At 43.8% G+C, this 18,720-nt stretch overlaps 1 protein-coding gene across 3 annotated transcripts in view; it reads left to right on the top strand.

The window, feature by feature from the left end:
* LOC147106202 (potassium voltage-gated channel subfamily KQT member 1-like) overlaps positions 1-18,720 on the top strand; it is a 289,282-nt gene that overhangs the window by 195,496 nt on the left and 75,066 nt on the right. For all 3 annotated transcript variants that reach the window (XM_086009091.1, XM_086009089.1, XM_086009090.1), the window contains 2 exons: positions 7,086-7,214; positions 11,637-11,799. In XM_086009091.1, coding sequence (XP_085865217.1) covers positions 7,086-7,214; positions 11,637-11,799 — 292 coding nt within the window. The remainder of the gene's footprint in view (positions 1-7,085; positions 7,215-11,636; positions 11,800-18,720) is intronic.

The raw sequence follows: 18,720 nt of genomic DNA, 5'->3' as shown, positions 1-18,720 counted from the left end.
TTTAATTATTTTGTTGTAAACTTTAGTGCTCTTATATTATAATATATTAAAAATGGTAGGTGGATGATCACATTCTGTTTCAAAATGCATTGAAAAGCCCCTACGGCAACTAACTTCATAGCATTTTTCCATTAGGCTTACCTGTGATGCCTGTTATGCCTGTGGGTGTCATTGTGATGGGGCTTTTAATACTAACGTTATAGCTAACAATAATATTTTAACTGTAATAACATCCTAGTTGATAACTTTTGGCCCAAAAATTGCTGTCAAAATAACTGAGACTAACGGCACTCGCCGTTATTGAAGTGCAAATGCCACAGCAACGTCAGGCGAGGGCAGATGCGCCATTAAACTCGGAAATCGAGAAGTTGCTGTCTGAGATGCACTGCTCCACCGTTAGCTTTTTGAAAACAACACCTCGCTCTCTGGCTCCCCATTCAAATGTATTGAGCACTGTGAAGTTCACATCCTTGCATAGTAGATACAAAGTAAACTTGCCATAGCAAGTTAAGTCAAGTCATTTCAAGTCTAAGTACCCCTTTAAGGAAGTGATAAGTGTTAATTACTGCCAGTTAACCTCTCTGGCACTTAAAATTAATTATTATAAGTGTGGAGTCTCATTCTTTCAGGTTTTAATTGTTGGAGATTTACTTTTTCTTTTTTTCTCTCTCTTAATCCAGTCTTTTCCTTTATTTCTCTTTCTGCACCTGATTTGACATTAAATTCACCCACGCTAACTTACACTTTCTTGTTCAGACATTGTGCTGTTCATTTCACAACCCTTCAATCTGATTGGTTAAGGAGATGCGCAGTTGCTTGTCCTGGTCTCTCAGATCCCAGATGCCCCATAGAGGGCGCCATGCCATTTCCATCTCTCATTTCCAGCAACTTGCAGCGCAAAATATCATGCAGATTAAACGGGCATGCACAAGTCTAACTAAACGGCGGCTGCTGTTCGTTGACCGGGTGCAGGAATTTTTGGGCCATTATTTTATCCTGAGAGATTTTGAGTCAGCATGCAGTTGCCGGCTGTTGCCACTAGGTGTCACCTTAGAGCAGCCCAAGATTCTCGGCCTCCCGTGGTGTCAGCCATGTTGATAAAGTAAAGCAAGGTTGAACATTGCAATTGTAAATTTAAATCAACATTGTAAAACTTTCCCTCTCTAAATCCGCTATCACGTTTCTAGATTTTTTTGATAATTTTTTTGCAGAAGGATCTCTATATAAATTATTTTTAAATGTGCTTTTAAATTAAAGCTTGCTTTAAAAAGGTTAAATTCACAGTACAGCAGGACTGGCAGTATGTATTAGGTTTCAGATGGGGTCGCTACACCTAACATGCTGGAGACAATAAAAGATAATTGACATTCCAGCAACCATTCACAGTCACTGCTGCTGTGACAACCTATTCATTTGCACTCCGCAGGGGTTATTACCAAGTTAGTTGGTTGGACTCCATTCTTTGGTGGTGAGGGGTAGTCAGATTTGACAAAAAGCTGAAAACAGGAAAGCGCTGCAAGAAGATTGAAAAAGACAGGAGACCACTGGTAGAGGAGTTGTGCCCTGAGCCGTAGGACAGTATGCAGAGTAGTTATTCTGTTTAACTTTAGGAAGATGGCCCACCAAACTGAGATAGAGTTGCGCATTTATTCTTTTTTATTTCATTACGTGAAGCCAAGCTGTATTGATTGAACACAGTGACTCTCATCATACCTATTGCTCTGTATGTTTCACCTTACCTGCGGATAAAGGATCTCGCAATATGAACAAACTTTAGAACTGCCTTTGAAGAGATTGAAGAAGCACACGTGCAAGAGGCATGGTTATCTGGTTCAGGTCACCAGGGAGTTCAATTATTACTTCCCTGGGTTAGGCTACATGCAAATAAATACTCTGCCTATCCCTGATTGTGCGCTAACTAAAGTTCCGCCCATCCCTGCTTGCAGAACAAAGATCTGCCCATCCTTGATTGGGCACCAAACCAAGCTCTGTCCATCTCTGACTGGCCATCAAATCTCTGTCCATCCCTGATTGGACACCAAAGCTATGCCCGTCCCTGATTGGATACCAAAGCTTTGCCCATCCCTGATTGGACACCAAAGCTTTATCTATCCCTGATTGGACACCAAAGCTTTGCCCATCCCTGATTGGACACCAAAGCTTTGCCCATCCCTGATTGGACACCAAACAAAGATCTGTCGCAAATCCTTGATCTCACACTACAGAAAATATTTGCTTGCCATACCAAAAAACTTCAGAGACCTGCAAGAAATGTTTGAACCAGAAATTAGAAGTGTTGGATCGCATATGAGTGGATGATGCGGCCGGTGGCTGTGAAAAGCATGGATGCTGACTGCAACAAAAATAAATCAACTCTTGCCGCACCATAAAGTGAAAGAAAATCAATTATAAAAAAAATTTAAAAAAAATCTGTAAGATACAAACAATTAACATCAGGCTCAGAAAAAATAGAATGCTATCTCATATGCCAGAACCATATAGTCTGCTGCAATGCATTCATAATACAGCATTTGACCAGTACCAAAGGAGGAGACGACCAACTAGGAGGTACCCTTACACTGGGGTATGCATCGGAAGAGACCTGCTTAAGGAGGTAATGGTTCATTGAGGAGGCATAGAAGGAAGTGTGTGTCCCATTGCAAACTGACCTCTAAACATCCTCTCAAACGCAAAAGAACCAAAGAACAGACACGCCTCTGAACACTAGACTTAATACATAATAAAGTACTTTTACTGTGTAGTTGTATATTTATGACGGGTGCTTCTTATTGCCATTGAGCCTATGCCTGGGGCCCCTCTCTTCTGTTCTTAAGCCTATCCTTGTGCAATGCTGAGGCACTACCTGAGGGCTGGGGATGCCAATGTTGCTTTGATGCACTGTGGTATCATGAGCCTCTTGGGACTAAGGGCTTCTGAGTCCTGGGTGGACCCTTTAGCTGGCTGCATCACTACTGCAGGCGCATGGACAACCTGGTTCTACGGGTTTAAGGTGATTGGCAAAAGAACCAGAGGCGACATGAGGAAACAGTTTTTTTTTTTTTAAACACAGTGCGTTGTTGTGATCTGGAATGCACTGCCTGAAAGGGTAGTGGAAGCAGATTCAATAGCAACATTCAAAAGATAATTAGATAAATACTTGAAGGGAATTTATATTGGATGCATCGAATGGTCTGAAAGTTTCTAACGGGGGGACAAATGCAAATGTTCTTGCATGCTTTGTATTATGTTGAATCTGTCTCAGATATTGACACTGAAATATTTACAGTCATGATCCCTTCTGTCTGCCACACGTCCTCTGAGATGATCCTTGGGGCCTCCATGTGACTGTGATGCTCATCTAGCCATATGATTGGCTTGGTGTGTCTTTGTCGCTCTCCTGCTCCTGCTCTATAACTCCATTAAGAGGACATCCAGATTAGATATCCTAAATCTAGCTGCCAACCTCCTCCTCCTTGTCTGCTTCCTCCAGTGTTGCCATTACCCCCTTAAGCAACAGCAGATTTCATATCCTGTTGCTGTACCAGGTGTCTGCCTCTCTTCAGCTATTTTCTACCTTCTCTCCGTTCCCTGCCCACTTACCCCAGTCTGGCATTCATTCTGGGAGCGCTTGGTACTTAACTCCCACCTTTTTATGACTCCCACTGGCAGTCGAGGTATTGTAGGCTTTTTTTTTTACAGAGCCTCCATGCCTTTCAGTGTTTCAATTATCCCATCGCACAATTTACTTCAGGTTTAGTGCTATGACATCCTGACAGGCGGATTTCCCACCCCTCTTCATTACCATTGGAATTTTGGGTCACAAGTGTTCGCTAAGAAATGTTGTGTAGTGAAGGGTAATATCATTATCAGAAAACACAGAATCTGCCTCAAAGTACTGCTAGACCTTGAGACCATATTTCTGGTACTGCTAGAGCCCAAATCCTTGGGTTAATCAGTATCCTTGATAATACAAAAGCAAAATACCGTGGATGCTGGAAATCTGAAATAAAAACAGAAAATGCTGGAAATACTCCGCAGGTCAGGCAGCATCTGTGGAGAGAGAAACAGAGTTAACGTTTCAGGTCGATGACCCTTCGTCAGACCTGCTGAGTATTTCCAGCATACTCTGTTTTTATCCTTGATAATACTATTTGGTTTAAGACCCCCGTTCTTAATAAACCTTTACTCATCATGAGCAACCCATGGGACATCAGCTAATATTGCAAAATATATAAATACATCTGGCTGCATTAATTATCTGTGAAGAATGATAGTTAATGTAAAAGCTATTTTTTGCCAAATTTGAAATCTGGCACACATTAAGTCACAACCTCCTTGCTTCATACATTCAGTTTTTGTACTGAAAATGAGTGACCTGGTTCACTTTCTGCATGCCTCATTGTTCAACTTTATATGAATTTCCTTGAAAATGTTATGTCCTCATTTTTGAAAGTGTTATCCACCAATCAAGAACTTTTACAGTACAAATCGCAGCTATTTTTACAAGTTACATTCTGAGGTCTCAACTGCATTTATTGTTCTGCAATAATAATATCAAATGGTTAGTGTGGACCAATAGGCAACATTTTTCATTTTCTATAATCATACATGTCTATACTCTACTTTCAAAGAGACACAAAATCTTTAATAGTGCATCAGCTGTCATAAGCTAAATTAGTTGCCTAAATGTATATTTTACTTGCCTAAAACATGCATTTTACTTGCTCAAAATGGCAAATACATCCGAGGATATATTTCCATGATTTGCAAATCATTGTCCTGCTTCCGAGTACCTTTCTGTCACCTGCCCATTCAGATCTGCAAAAGAATCGGCAGGCAGGAAGTCTAGACTGTAGACTCTAAAATGACAAAAGATCATCGACCTAAAACGTTAACTTTGTTTCTCTCTCCACAGCTGCTGCCTGACCTGCTGAGTATTTCCAGTATTTTCTGTTTTTATTTCAAATTTCCAGCACCACAGTATTTTGCTTTTGATTCTAAAATGATGTTTAACTTATGATATATTTATTTTAAACTCTGATTACTTCTCAGTTACTGAAGTATTGTGATACATTAACTGTAAAAGCACATGGTAATCAACCCAACCACACTAACTTTTTGTTATCTATCTATTGCATGGACTGCACAAATGCACTGCAATACAAAATTATCTAAATTATATAATAAAATATATTATATGCAACAATAAGTCTGGACTCAAATAATAGTTCCTTATATCACTTTAACAAATGTATTTTATTTTGGAACGGTTTAAATAACAGTGAAGTAGTTTAAATTTAGAAAGGAAATCAGGTGGAATTTTTTCTTTGCGCACATGGGATAATTGGCAATATAAATGGTTCAAGAAACAATTCAAAGTATTTCTGTGAAGAGAAGGGATGGGGGGCATGGTAAGCTGGTGCATAGGTATGCTTGATGTAGTGTCCGTGTGCAGATAAAGACACTGAAGACAGGAGTTGGTTCATAGGTATTTACTAAGCAAGCCTGGGGGGGGGTTTCTAAAGGATATACACAATACACAGGCTTATATAGCCCAAGTGGCAATTACCGGCATTACGCACACCTGGGGCTCTTAAAGGCACATACACCATAATTGCTCTTAAAGGCACATACACCACACTTGAGACCTACCCAAAAGGGTACATCACAAATAGACAGTTTGGGCCAAATAACCTTTTTCTGAAGATTCTTGTATATCTTACACTAATTAGCTGACATGTGCGGCAGAAGTAGGACACGTGAAAGAGCTTGGTGACTGGAGAAAAATAACCCAACAACTGATCTGGGCCTACCTTGAAATTTGGTGTCCCAGGTTATCCATTGGATAAGTTCATGGGGTAAGTAATTCCCTTGTGTCAGTTCGAGAAAATTCTCTCAGGAACAGGAGTAGGCCATTCAGCCCTTCGAGTCTGGTCTGCCATTCAATTCAATCATAGCTGATCTGTACCTCGACTCCATTTTCCCACCTTTGGACCATATCCATGGATCAATAACAACAATCTTTCAGTCTCAGTCTTGAAAGTTCCAATTGACACAGCAACCACATCCTTTTGGGGGAGAGAGATCCAGATTTCTACTACCCTTTGTGTGAACAGCTGCTTCCTGATTTCACTCGCTTTAATTTTCAGATTATGCCCCTTTGTTCTGGATTCCCCACCAGAGGAAATGGTTTTTCTTTATCTATCCGGTCAAATTCTTTTAGCGTTTTAAACACCTTGATTAGATTTCCCCTCAAACGTTTCTATTCACGGGAATTCATGCCAAGTTTATGCAACCTGTCCTCATAATTAAACCCTTTGGCCTGGAATTTGCAGTGGGTAATGATGGCAAACTGACCGCAACTTCAGGACGTAGCACATGCGCATCTAAATGCGCTACATCCTGAAGTTACGATCAGTCATTCACTACTCCGACACTGGCTGCGCTACGGACCCCCACCCCCTCCCTCACCATAGCTGGTAATCAGTGAAACTGATGAAAACTTGGGCTTTTCTGTGGTAATATCACTGTTAAATACCCCATTAAATGTTAAGCCTTGTTGGAATAGGTGTACCTGGGGTTTTAACAGCGTATTGACTGGTAAACAAACATTCTGGCCCTGAAAAACTTATTTGTATATTTGTGGAGTGTCAAATTTCTGCATTATGATGAAAATTGCAATTTTTTTAATACTTAAATGTTTTTTAAAGTTTGTTCATGATATTATTTCGCTCTCTGTAACATTTTTAAAAATGCAAATAAAAGCAGCTTCTCATTGCCTGTCTGAGAATTCTTCAGTGTGATTGGCTGCTTAGACAGCTTGTTATCGTCACTGCAGCATTGCCACAGGAATCCCCTATTCACAGCGCTGAAATCAATTTAACGTACTAAAAGGCAAACTTCTCACCATAGAGATCGCGAGTTCTCTCTGGGCCGCTTTGTTTGGGGCCAGCGGTGTTTATGCTTAGGTTTTATTTGTGGTACTTTTGTAATGCTTGTAGTTTACTACCTCACACAGTATTCGGTCATGGTAGCTTAAACAACTGCAGCTAAACCTTGTAAAATAATAATCTTGCCTTTTGTAGACCTTATGGAGATGTTATGCTGCAGAGAAGACCCATAGCTCCACAGCTACTTGGAAGATTTATGTAATGCCTCCCAATCACAGTTCCAAAACATCAGCAACACCATCCAGCCCAAATCTGAGAAAACAGGTAACATTTGTTACATTTAAGGATTCAATTGGCAGTATAATTTACACCTATTTTGAGCTATAATTCTAAATCTGTTCTCCAGTGATAAATATTTGAGGTAAAAAGATGTTAGTTTATTTGATGTATTACTTAATATGTTTGCCGTTCGTATATTGACAACAGCACCAATTTAGGAAGGCATATGCAAAATATGAAAATGTTTATATTTCTGTTCCCCTCGAGGTGATAAATTGAGCTTGTGCTACGCTTGATTGACATGTCCCAAGACGGGTCTTGCCAGCCTCCTATCTATGTTGTCACTTTGATCTGGGAATGAGCTCTGTGCCACATGTTGCAGGCTAAAATTCCTGAGGTTGTGATGCTTTTTACCAAATCAGGAATTTCTGTCTGTAGCATGCAGCAGAATCTGCTCCTGGAGTGAACAACAGTGTCAGGAGCAAAGTGTGGAGTACAGAGTACCACCTGAAGGGAAAGAGGATAATTGTTTAGGGAACTTATGGGGAAGTAATGGTTTTGTTGATCAGTTGAATAGAGATAAACCCAAATGTCATTTATATATTTCCTATAAATTTGTTTTTTAGAATAATTGTAAAATTAGAAAGTGTACTAAAATTAACTGGAATGCCCCATTTTTAATATAAGATTCTAACTTTCTTGTAGACGTGTAACTTCTATAAATGTACATATCAGTGCACTCGGGGTGGGGGGGGGTGGAGGTGAGGGGACCGTTTTATGTACAGAAATTCTACGTTGGCTGCTTAGTGCAGTGGATGTTTATTTACATTAGTTAGCAATTTCAAAATTCGCTTTAGTATAATGTCTATATTCTAGAAAAATAGATATGACTGGTAGTAAACTCTTACTCACCGTTTGTTTGAATTGTAATAAAGAAGTATGTTTGTTTGAACAGTTTAAATTCCAGGGCTGCATTTCATTCAAACTCACTGGCTAATTGCATTCCATGGGATGGAATGGGAGGGGGAAAGGTGGACGTAATGTCTGGCTTAACAAGCTTAAACTTTGCAGAGAGATGTTGACAGCAGTTGTGCATCCAAGATCATCCTGCCTCCCAGCTGGAAGAGGTTGCTTGGTGGCTACTGTACTCGAGAAAGGAAAAGGGGAAAAAAAGCTTTGCGGAGGGAAAAATATGTAAAGCTCTGAGAGTTCACTGCTAGGTCAAATACACATACACATACACATTCCAAACAAGTCAATTATTAGATCAAAAGATTAATATATGATTTGTAGGCACTAAAAGCCATCAAGGCTTTGAAGCCTTTTCTCAAGGGTTTTAGTGTTTCAAAACCCATTGTCTTGTGGAATGCACACACCTTTCAGCACTGTGATGATGAGGACTTAGACTGAGAAACAGAGGATACCACATAGATCCTGATGTACACAAGTGAATCGATTACATGACATTCGAGTCTAGCCTAGTCAAGTCCATGAATCATAGAAGTGTCAAAATGGAACTGCACTTGTCCAGTCTTCTGTTTTTTGTGTAATGTCTCATTGACCAGAGTTTAAAAAATTGTCAAAACCAAAATGTTATTAATGTGGACTGATATTTACATAACATGTCACAGAGATATGAGTTGGTTGTCGCACTGTAAACTGCATCAAGTACATTGGTGTAAACATTTTGTAGGCTCAGTCTGTTAAGAGGTTTATGTTGATCTTTGGAGTAAATGGACATTCCAACCTGAAATTTGGTCCTGGTGTAGCAGTTAACTTTTGAGAGCCAAAAGTAAGAAAAATAGGTATCATGTTATTCCAAAAATATAATTTTTCTCATGATAATGATGCACCTTAATACAAAATATTGAGTGAAAGTTTCTGAGACTTTGCACCACTGGTGGGACCTCGCATGCAACAGGTGGCTTATCAGAATATTAACAGGTGTATAGCCTGTGATTTTCTGTCCATTGGTTTCAAGTGACAGAAAATTGCAGGCAGTGCACCCGTGACTCTCTGATTAGCTGCCAGATCAGTCTCAGAAAAATTAGTCCTTGATATAAACTTGGCATGGCACAAGAGTGGCTATGGAACGGTCTCCACTAGGATATGTATTTTTTTTCCTAATCCAGAAGTTTCACATTATTCAAAGTAACAGCTTTATCAAGACCTACAATATATTTGCAAAGTTGATACAGGGCCAGTCCTCATAAAGGGCAAAAGAATGATGTAACTTTAATCACAAAGCATTTGTTCAAGACAGTTGCATTTGTGCTTTGACATATTTCAGTGCTTTGATTAATGATACAGTTTATTACAGTACAGCAGTTTTTCACTTCTCATGTAGCGCAACTCACAAATACTGTCTGACACACTGTTTAACTATGTTTTTTTTGTTTTGATGTATTTTAAACTAAATGCATTGCCCACAATTTAGACAGCTGCTACTTAAGAGTATAAGAATGGGATTTCTTTTTCAACTGAAAATGAAATATTTAAAAAATCCATAGTAGTTTACCAATTGCTGCAATACTTTCTTTTGGAATTAATAGTACTGATTTGTGTTTCTCACACACAAGAATTGTGCCGTGAGTTTTTTGGGGGCCAGAAAAGCAGTTAATTTGATTTAAATTGGTTTAGTTTGGTCTAGGTCCTATGAAAATAAGGTGCTTGGAGATTTTCTTTGCTTTCGCTGTACTTTTTCTTTTCCCCCCATAGACCTTATGCACTATTCTGTGTCTGAGATGAGGAACTTAAAGGCCTAAGGGACTTCTGGCCCCAAATACGCTGGAGTGGCCTCATGTAGATCATCTTTGTACTTTCCCCCCATTCATGTGCGGGAGTAATGCCCCAGTACTCTAGGGACAATTTTAACTTGCTCCACCTGGCAGAAACAGGGCGGTACTGGAGTTAAAATCAAGGTGGTCAATTTACCGACATGTTTGTGCTTTGCTGCCACTTTAACTTGGGTTATACTGGGTGGCAGAGACCCCCACCTGAATCAGGTGGGCGCTTCATTAATATAGGCAAATAGGGGTCCTATGACGTAAAGGACCTACTGGGTGGAGCGCGTGATGGACGCTCCGCTCAGTAATATCTGGTGGTGAAGAGGGTGCAAAAAGGTAAATCTAAAATTATTTTTCTGGGGCCAGGAGGAGCTCTCCCCACCATGATCAGCCCCCCCCCTGTATATACCTTTCTGTCAGCTGGCCCACACCTGAGCCGCCCAATATTGTGTCAGCCCAAAGCTGGTGAGCTGCAAAGGGATGCTCGGTAGCACGTAAATAAGGCCTGGGCTTTGAAATAGCTCAGGCCTCCAGCTGGAAGGGTCGGGCAGGCGGCCGGTGCAGTCTGCCAATCAGCTGCCCAAAAATTAAAATCTACCCATTTGTGTCTTCCCCTGATGAACTCATTTTACTGGGAATCATGAATGCAAAACTTTTAATAAAAAGCAGCCTTGTTTTGAGCTGGTGGCACTGGCTGAAATCTACTCGTATCTGTTGCCAAGTTATTGCTCTAATTATTTAAATTAGACAGTTTAAAATCGAGGGTGCTAGGTTCTCATTAAATGCAATTTTCCCAATAGTTGTCCCCCCTGCCACATTCCACCCTACGTAAACTTGAGGTTATCCAAAACTTGGCTGCCCGTGTCTTAACTCGCACCGCGTCCCATTCGCCCATCACCCCTGTGCTCGCTGACCTACACTGGCTCCCGATTAAGCAGCGCCTCGATTTCAAAATTCTCATCCTTGTTTTCAAATCCCTCCATGGCCTCGCCCCTTCCTTTTTCTGTAATTTCCTTCAGCCCCACAACCCCCTGAGATATCTGCGCTCCTCTAATTCTGCCCTCTTGAGCATCTCTGATTATAATCGCTCAACCATTGGTGGCCGTGCCTTTTGTTGCCTAGGCCCTAAGCTCTGGAATTCCCAGCCTAATCCTCTCTGCTTCGCTACCTTGCTTTCCTCCTTTAAGACGCTCCTTAAAACCTACCTCTTTGTCCAAGCTTTTGGTCACCTGCCCTAATTCCCTAATTTTTCCTTATGTGGCTTGGTGTCAAATTTTTTGTCTTAAAATACTCCTGTGCAGCACCTTGGGATGTTTTACTATGTTAAAGCTGCTATATAAATACAAGTTGTTGTTGTTTACATTTTTGTGGCATGTTTGATCATGTTCTTGCCATTCATGTTGGTAGGAAAAAAAATTATGCTAACTTCATGTAAAATTGCAAACTTCAATGTGTCAGCACTATCCTATCTCCAAACGTGCACTGTATCACCAGATAGTGCTGACAACAAGAAAATACTAACACTTTTGCAGCTGTGCAAAAGTTGCTCTGCATTTGCGTAAATATTTTTTAAAAAGCAGGTACCATGATGTCATATTAGTACCTGTCAGAATATATTGTTCCCTTTCCTAGAACTGTATTCACTAACATTTTTCCCATACTAATTCTCTTTGTACTATAGGTAAAGAAATATAAAAGAAAATGCAAAAATGGACGTGATAATGAGACAGCATCCATGATGAACACTGGAGAAAATGCACAATCAGTACCGCAGATAACCTACAACCACATTGATGAAAAGGAAGACGAGAAAGAAGTCACCTTTTTTATTGATGAGCCAGCAGGTATTTTTTTTGTATCCTATATAGTGTATTAGAATACCATCTTGGTAATTCACCTTCACAATTCCACCAATACTAGATGTGCCAACGATATATCATGTTACTGGCATTTTTTTTGTTGTCACGGCACAAATCAGGTTAAAACCCAAGTTCATTCATGCACAATAACCAGAGAAACACTTTCATGCCTGGGTCAGGTATCTAAGGGAGGCGTCAAACTATTTAATTCAAAATCTAGCATCTTGTGAGTTTGTTTCAATATATGTTTGATTGGCAGCTCAATTTAATCTTGAAATACATGATTACATTTCATTTGTCCTGGTAAAATTTTGAAAGTGTATCTCAGCCAGTCTTGTTCCAATTGAGATGTCCATATGAAACTATCAGAGATAGAGGCCCGAGAAACTCCGTGTAAGCTCAGCAGTGAATTGTTATATATGGTTACTATTCAGGGGCCTTGTACCAGGTCCAGTTCACATTGGTGTTTAGCACAGCAGATACGATTGTTTGTTTTTGCCCTTTTGCATAGGGATAGTTAAATCTTTAACTACTGTAAATCTACAGTGTGTCGTTGTTACTGTTCACATCCTTTTACTTTTGAAAAATCTGTTTGGCAGTTTATACCCTAAACCACACTGTAGTGGAATGTTTATTCTATCGCCCTCCAAAGTTGAGGGCATGTGATACAGCAGGGAAGCTGAAATGCAGTGACTAGGGTATAACATGGGGGGTGGGATTTGCCTTTTCTGGGCAGAGTTCTTGGGTGGACCGGGACTTCTACCTGTCCTTGCATATCTGTCCTAGCCCCAACCTATTTTCCTGGATTGGGGTCATTGCATGTGCATGGAGGGCTCTCGGTAGGGTAAGATTAAAAGGGTAAGCTGCTGCAGCACCAGGATAAATGGCGAGAGATCTTTACAGAGGAAGAAGTGCCCCAAAAATCTGAAGGAAAGCTCCCACTGAAGGCACCAGCCGAGACTGAGGTCTTCAAGGCAAATCTCTCCACCTTGTAGTGGCCTCCTCTCCCTCCACTGGGGGAATTTGAGGCCTTTACCATGGTCCTGGGAAGTAGTGAAAAGAAGGAAAATCGGCCAGGGACCCGGGTCCAACTGCCCAACCCCCTGTCCTGGTTGCGACAATTAGAGGTAAGCCCTGGTCAGGGTGGTAGGCAGCGGTAGGCCTCACTGCTTGAATTTTCCAACATTTTGACCGTTTCAGGGAGGATCAGAGAGGAGAATTTCCCTTTAGGGTAGGTAAAAGGACACCCTAGCTCATACAGGAGAGTTCACCTATAGGACTAGCCTGAGGTGATGAACTTGAGAAAAATATGGACTAAAATCCCAAACTATGAACACTGGTGGAAGTAAAACAATGGTGGGATTAGAATATCATTCTCAGCAACAGGTTATTCAAACTCTTTTAAAATTTAAAGTAAGTTGAGCAGTAGCAACAGTAGTAGTTAAAAATGTCTACAGGGTTCAGAAAGATGCAGACAACAAGCTGTTTGGCTGCAGAGGGAAAAGCAAAGGAACGTGCGTACAAGATAGAAGTGCTGAAACTTGAAGCTACAAAGGAGCAATGTAAGTAGAAGGAATGCTGCAGATTGAAGACGGAGGAATGGGAGAAACACAAACTGCATGTAGGAACTCTATGCAAACACAAAGCAGAAGACAAGGAAATAGTACCAATGCTCTTTCACTGTTGGTGGGTGCGGGGGAAGTGTATCGGTTGTGGGTGTGATAATTGAGAGTCGACTTGCTCTATAGTTCTGCAGAATAATTTCACTTTATCCAATTTGATTCCAAATTTTGAAGAATGAGATAACCTAGGTGGATTCCTAAGGGCTTATTTTGAATTATTAACAAACCACCATAATTGGAAGAAAGAACTTTGGGCTGAGACTCTTGTCTCATCACTCATCACAGTTTGGAATATGAAATGATAAAAATGCAGATGAATTTCCAGAGTGCAGGAACAATATATTCCGCTAAAAGGAAAGAACAAACTAAACACTAATGAGACTCCATGGATGAATAAAGCCATAAGGGAACAATTGAGTGTAAGGAAAGAGGCATACATTAAGTACATAGACAGCAGGGGAGTGCATGATGAGGGAAAATATGAAGAGATTAGGAGAGGAGTCAAAAAAAATTAGGAAGGCAATGAGGAACTATGAAATTAAATTATCAAGGAACCTAAAACAAAATAGTAAAATATTTTACAGGCACATCAATAAAAAAGGAAGGTTGGGATGGGAATATGGTCATTAAGGGATAGACAGGATAATACCACAGGTAACGATAGAGGGATGGCAGAAATATTAAATAATTATTTTGCTTCAGTATTTACCAGGGAGTTAGAACAGGTGGACATGACATTGGATGATGAGATTAGTAATGAGATAAGTGCGTGCACTTAAAATTAAAAGAGGGGATATATTAAATAAACTAATCAAACTCAAAGAGAATAAAACCCTTGGTCCGGATGGATTGCATCCACGCATTTTAAAAGAATCTCGGGAAGAGATAGCAGAGGCATTACTACGCATATTTAATAATTCGTTAGAAAAAGATGTGCCAGAGGTCTGGTGGATAGCTAACGTAATACCTATATTTAAGAAGGGGGATAGACCATGTCCAGGGAATTATAGACCAGTCAGTTTAACATCGGTGGTAAAAAAAAATAATGGAATCTCTAATAAAGGAGAAAATAGAAGAACATTTAGAAACCAAAAACATAATAATGAATAGGCAGCATGGATTTCAAAAGGGAAAGTCTTGCTTGACCAACCTCATTGAATTTTTTGAAGAGGTAACAGAGAGAGTAGACAATGGTAATGCAGTAGATGTAATTTATCTACATTTTCAAAAGGGCTTCGATAAGGTACCCCTGATGCGCTATCAATTACTCAAAAGACTGAGGTTAAGCGAGTAACTAACAGGCTTTTATTAACAAGAGAATGAAGGTGTGCCTTGAGTAGTCGACCAGTCCAGAATACAGAGGGACTGTGGAGTAGTCACCTTTATACCTGGACTCGTGGGAGGAGTCAGCCAAGGCATGTACAGACATGTACACAGTGGAATACAAACACACACACAGGCAGGTATAACAGTGGTTTACCACATTCACCCCTTGTTTAAAAATGAGTCCGGTGGGGTGAAGTGTATTAAAAGTTAGTGTATTGGAGTCTCTCCGGAGGTCTTGTCTGCCGCTGTGATCGACGTGGCGACGGCAGGGGTAGTGAGGCTTCCGGCGTCGAGTCCCGCGTAGGCTGGGGCACTGGTGTGTAGTCCTTGTGGGTGTCGAGTGGGTCGCGGGGCCCAGGCGTGCCGTCTGCTGGGGTTGGATATTGGATCGTGGGGGGTGGGGGTAGTGGGTTACTGGGGCCCCCGAGGGTGCAAGGTCTCGTATGGAGACTGTGTCCTCCCGCCCGTCCGGGTACGCAATGTAAGCATACTGGGGGTTGGCGTGGAGGAGGTCGACCCTCTCGACCAGGGGGTCCGTTTTATGGGTCCTCACGTGTCTTCTCAGTAGGACCGGCCCTGGGGACGTCAGCCATGGCGGTAGCGATGTCCCCGATGTGGACTTCCTTGGGAAGACAAACATTTTCTCATGAGGGGTGGCGTTAGTGGCAGTGCAGAGCAGTGACCGAATAGAGTGGAGCACATCCTGCCAGCGGGAGTTTGGAAGGCCCCTAGACTTTAAGGCTAGCAGGGCGGCCTTCCAAACTGTCGCATTCTCTCTTTCCACCTGTCCGCTCCCCCGGGGGTTGTAACTGGTGGTCCTGCTTGTGGCAATACCCCTAGCGAGCAGGTACTGATGGAGTTCGTCGCTCATAAACGATGAGCCCCGGTCGCTATGGATATAGCTGGGGAAACCGAACAGGGTGAAGAGGTCGTACAGGCATTTAATGACCGTGGCACTGGTCATGTCCTGGCAGGGGATGGCAAACGGGAGTACTCATCAATAATGTTGAGGAAGTACACATTGCGGTCGGAGGAGGGGAGAGGCCCTTTAAAATCAACGCTCAGGCGCTCGAAGGGGCGAGTGGCTTTTATCAGGTGAGCCCTGTCTGGTCTATAAAAGTGCGGTTTGCACTCAGCGCAGACTTGGCAGTTCCTGGTCATGGTCCTGACCTCCTCAATGGAGTAAGGCAGGTTGCGGGCCTTGATGAAGTGGAAGAACCTGGTGACCCCCGGGCGGCAGAGGTCATTGTGGAGGGCCCGCAGCCTATCGATCTGCGCACTGGCGCAGGTGCCACGCGATAGAGCATCCGGGGGTTCATTGAGCTTCCCGGGCCGGTACAAGATCTCGTAGTTGTAGGTGGAAAGTTCGATTCTCCACCTCAAGATCTTGTCGTTTTTGATTTTGCCCCTCTGCTTGTTGTTAAACATAAAAGCAACTGAACGCTGGTCAGTGAGCAGGGTAAATCGTTTTCCGGCCAGGTAGTGCCTCCAATGATGCACAGCCTCCACAATAGCCTGGGCCTCCTTCTCAACAGCGGAGTGTCTGGTCTCCGGGCCCTGGAGGGTTCGTGAAAAGAAGGCCACGGGTCTCCCCGCCTGATTAAGGGTAGCGGCCAGGGCAAAGTCGGACGCGTCGCTTTCCACCTGGAAGGGGATGGATTCGTCCACTGCGTGCATGGTGGCTTTGGCAATGTCTTCCTTGATACGGTGGAAGGCTAAGCGGGCCTCTGCCGTCAAGGGAAAAGAGGTGGACTTGATCAGCGGACGGGCCTTGTCTGCATAGTAGGGGACCCACTGGGCGTAATAGGAGAAAAACCCTCGGCACCTCTTCAGGGCCTTGAGGCAGTGGGGCAGTGGGAGTTCCATAAGGGGACGCATCCGGTCGGGGTCGGGGCCGATGACTCCGTGTTCCACAACACAGCCAAGGATGGCGAGGCGGGTTGTGCGGAATATGCACTTCTCCTTGTTATACGTCAGGTTCAGGAGTTGGGCGGTGCAGAGGAATTTTTCGAGGTTTGCGTCATGGTTCTGCAAGTCATGGCCGCAGATGATCACATTGTCCAGATATGGGAAAGTGGCCTGCAACGCATTTTCATCGACCATCCGGTCCATCTCCCTTTGGAAGACGGAGACCCCGTTGGTGACGCCAAAGGGAACCCTAAGGAAGTGATAGAGGTGGCCGTTTGCCTCAAAGGCAGTATACTGGTGGTCCTCAGGGTGGATAGGGAGCTGGGTACGCTGATTTCAGGTTAATGGTCGAGAAGACGCGGTACTGCGCGATCTGGTTGACCATATCAGCTATGCGGGGGAGTGGGTAAGCGTCCAGCAGGGTGTAGCGATTTATTGTCTGGCTGTAGTCGATGACCAGGCGCTGCTTCTCGCCGGTCTTAACGACCACAACCTGGGCTCGCCAGGGGCTGGTGCTGCCCTCAATAATCCCCTCCTTCAGCAGCCGCTCCACTTCGGTTTTAATGAAAACCCTGTCCCCGGCACTGTATCGCCTGCTCTGTGGCGATGGGCTTACAGTCGGGGGTGAGGTTAGCAAACAGTGGGGAGGGGGTGACTCTGAGTGTGGAGAGATTGCACCTGGTGCGCGGCGGGCAATTTGGAAGCTGCTGGCTGCGGACTGTGAGTGGGGGGAGGGGTCCACCGTACGCCATCGTAACACTTTTAAGGTGGCACTGAAAATCTAACCCCAGTAGAACGGCAGCGCAGAGGTGGGGCAGGACCAGAAGTTTAAAATTATCGTACACAGTCCCGTCTACTAAGAGTGTCACCACGCAGTAGCCGCCAATGTCCGCCAACTGGGACTCGGAGGCCATAGAAATCCGCTGGTGCGCAGGCAGGACTGGGAGAGAGCAACGCCGCACCGTGTCGGGGTGGATGAAGCTCTCCGTGCTCCCAGAGTCAAAAAGGCAGATTGTTTCGTGACCATTTACCTTAATGTCCATTGTGGACCGGGCCAGTTGGTGCGGTCTCGCTTGGTCCAGCGTAGGGGTCGGTGTGTCGCTGCGGGTATCAGATGAGGCGGTGTTGGGGGCCTGCTGCGTCCTGGCTGGCGTCCATGATCCCCATGTGGCTGGAGGCATCCAAAATGGCTGCTGTTCCGGTAGTTCGCACATGGCTGGGGAGGCCCAAGATGACGGCCCACACATGGTGCTGCTGGGGTTCGGGGTGGCTTTGGCCCTGCAGACGCTGGCGTAGTGTCCCTTCTTCCCGCAGCCCGAGCAGATTGCATTTTTCGCCGGGCAGCGCGCCCTGGGGTGTTTGGCCTGGCCACAGAAGTAGCATTTCTGGCCTTGGGACACTGCTGCGGTAGTTGGGCCGTTGCTGGGATGTGGCTGGGGTGGCACGGCACTATGAGACGGTCCTACCGTGTCCCAGGCTGTCGTTCCCCGCGGCGTCCACGGTGCAGAGGAGTAGGCATCCATGCCCCGGTAGGCTGCGTCCAATGATAGTGCGAGTTCAGAGGCCTTGTTGAGATCGAGGTCACTCTGCTACAACAGTCGCTGTCGGGTGTAATTGGACCTGTGGCCCGCAACAAAAGCGTCCCGGATAAGTTCCTCTGTGTACACGGCGGCCTTTACATCCTTACAACCACAGGCCCGGCCAAGCACAGACAGTGCCTGAAGGTATTCCTCGGTCGATTCCCCAGGTTGTTGTTTACGACTCCCCAGGAGGTGCCTGGCGTACACCTCGTTCACTGGGCGCATGTACTGGTCCTTGAGGAGCTTGAGAGCAGCCGTGTACGAGGTCGCGTCCTGGATGACCGAGTACGCTCGGTGGTTCACTTTGGAGGTCAGGACATCCAGTTTGTCCTCATCCGATTTGACCGTTGCAGCGGAGGCGATCAGGAATCTTTCAAAGCACTTAAGCCAGTGAGCAAACTTGGTGGATGCGTCCGCCTCCCGATGGTCTAAGTCCAGGCATGCTGGTGTGAGGATCTTCTCCATTATAA

The sequence above is a fragment of the Somniosus microcephalus genome, chromosome 16 (genome assembly GCF_052327205.1).
Source record: "Somniosus microcephalus isolate GS21.2 chromosome 16, FLI_Smic_1.0, whole genome shotgun sequence".
Taxonomy (NCBI): Eukaryota; Metazoa; Chordata; class Chondrichthyes; order Squaliformes; family Somniosidae; genus Somniosus; species Somniosus microcephalus.
Note: the sequence above shows the minus strand (reverse complement) of the source record. Positions and strands in the feature narration are given on the sequence as shown.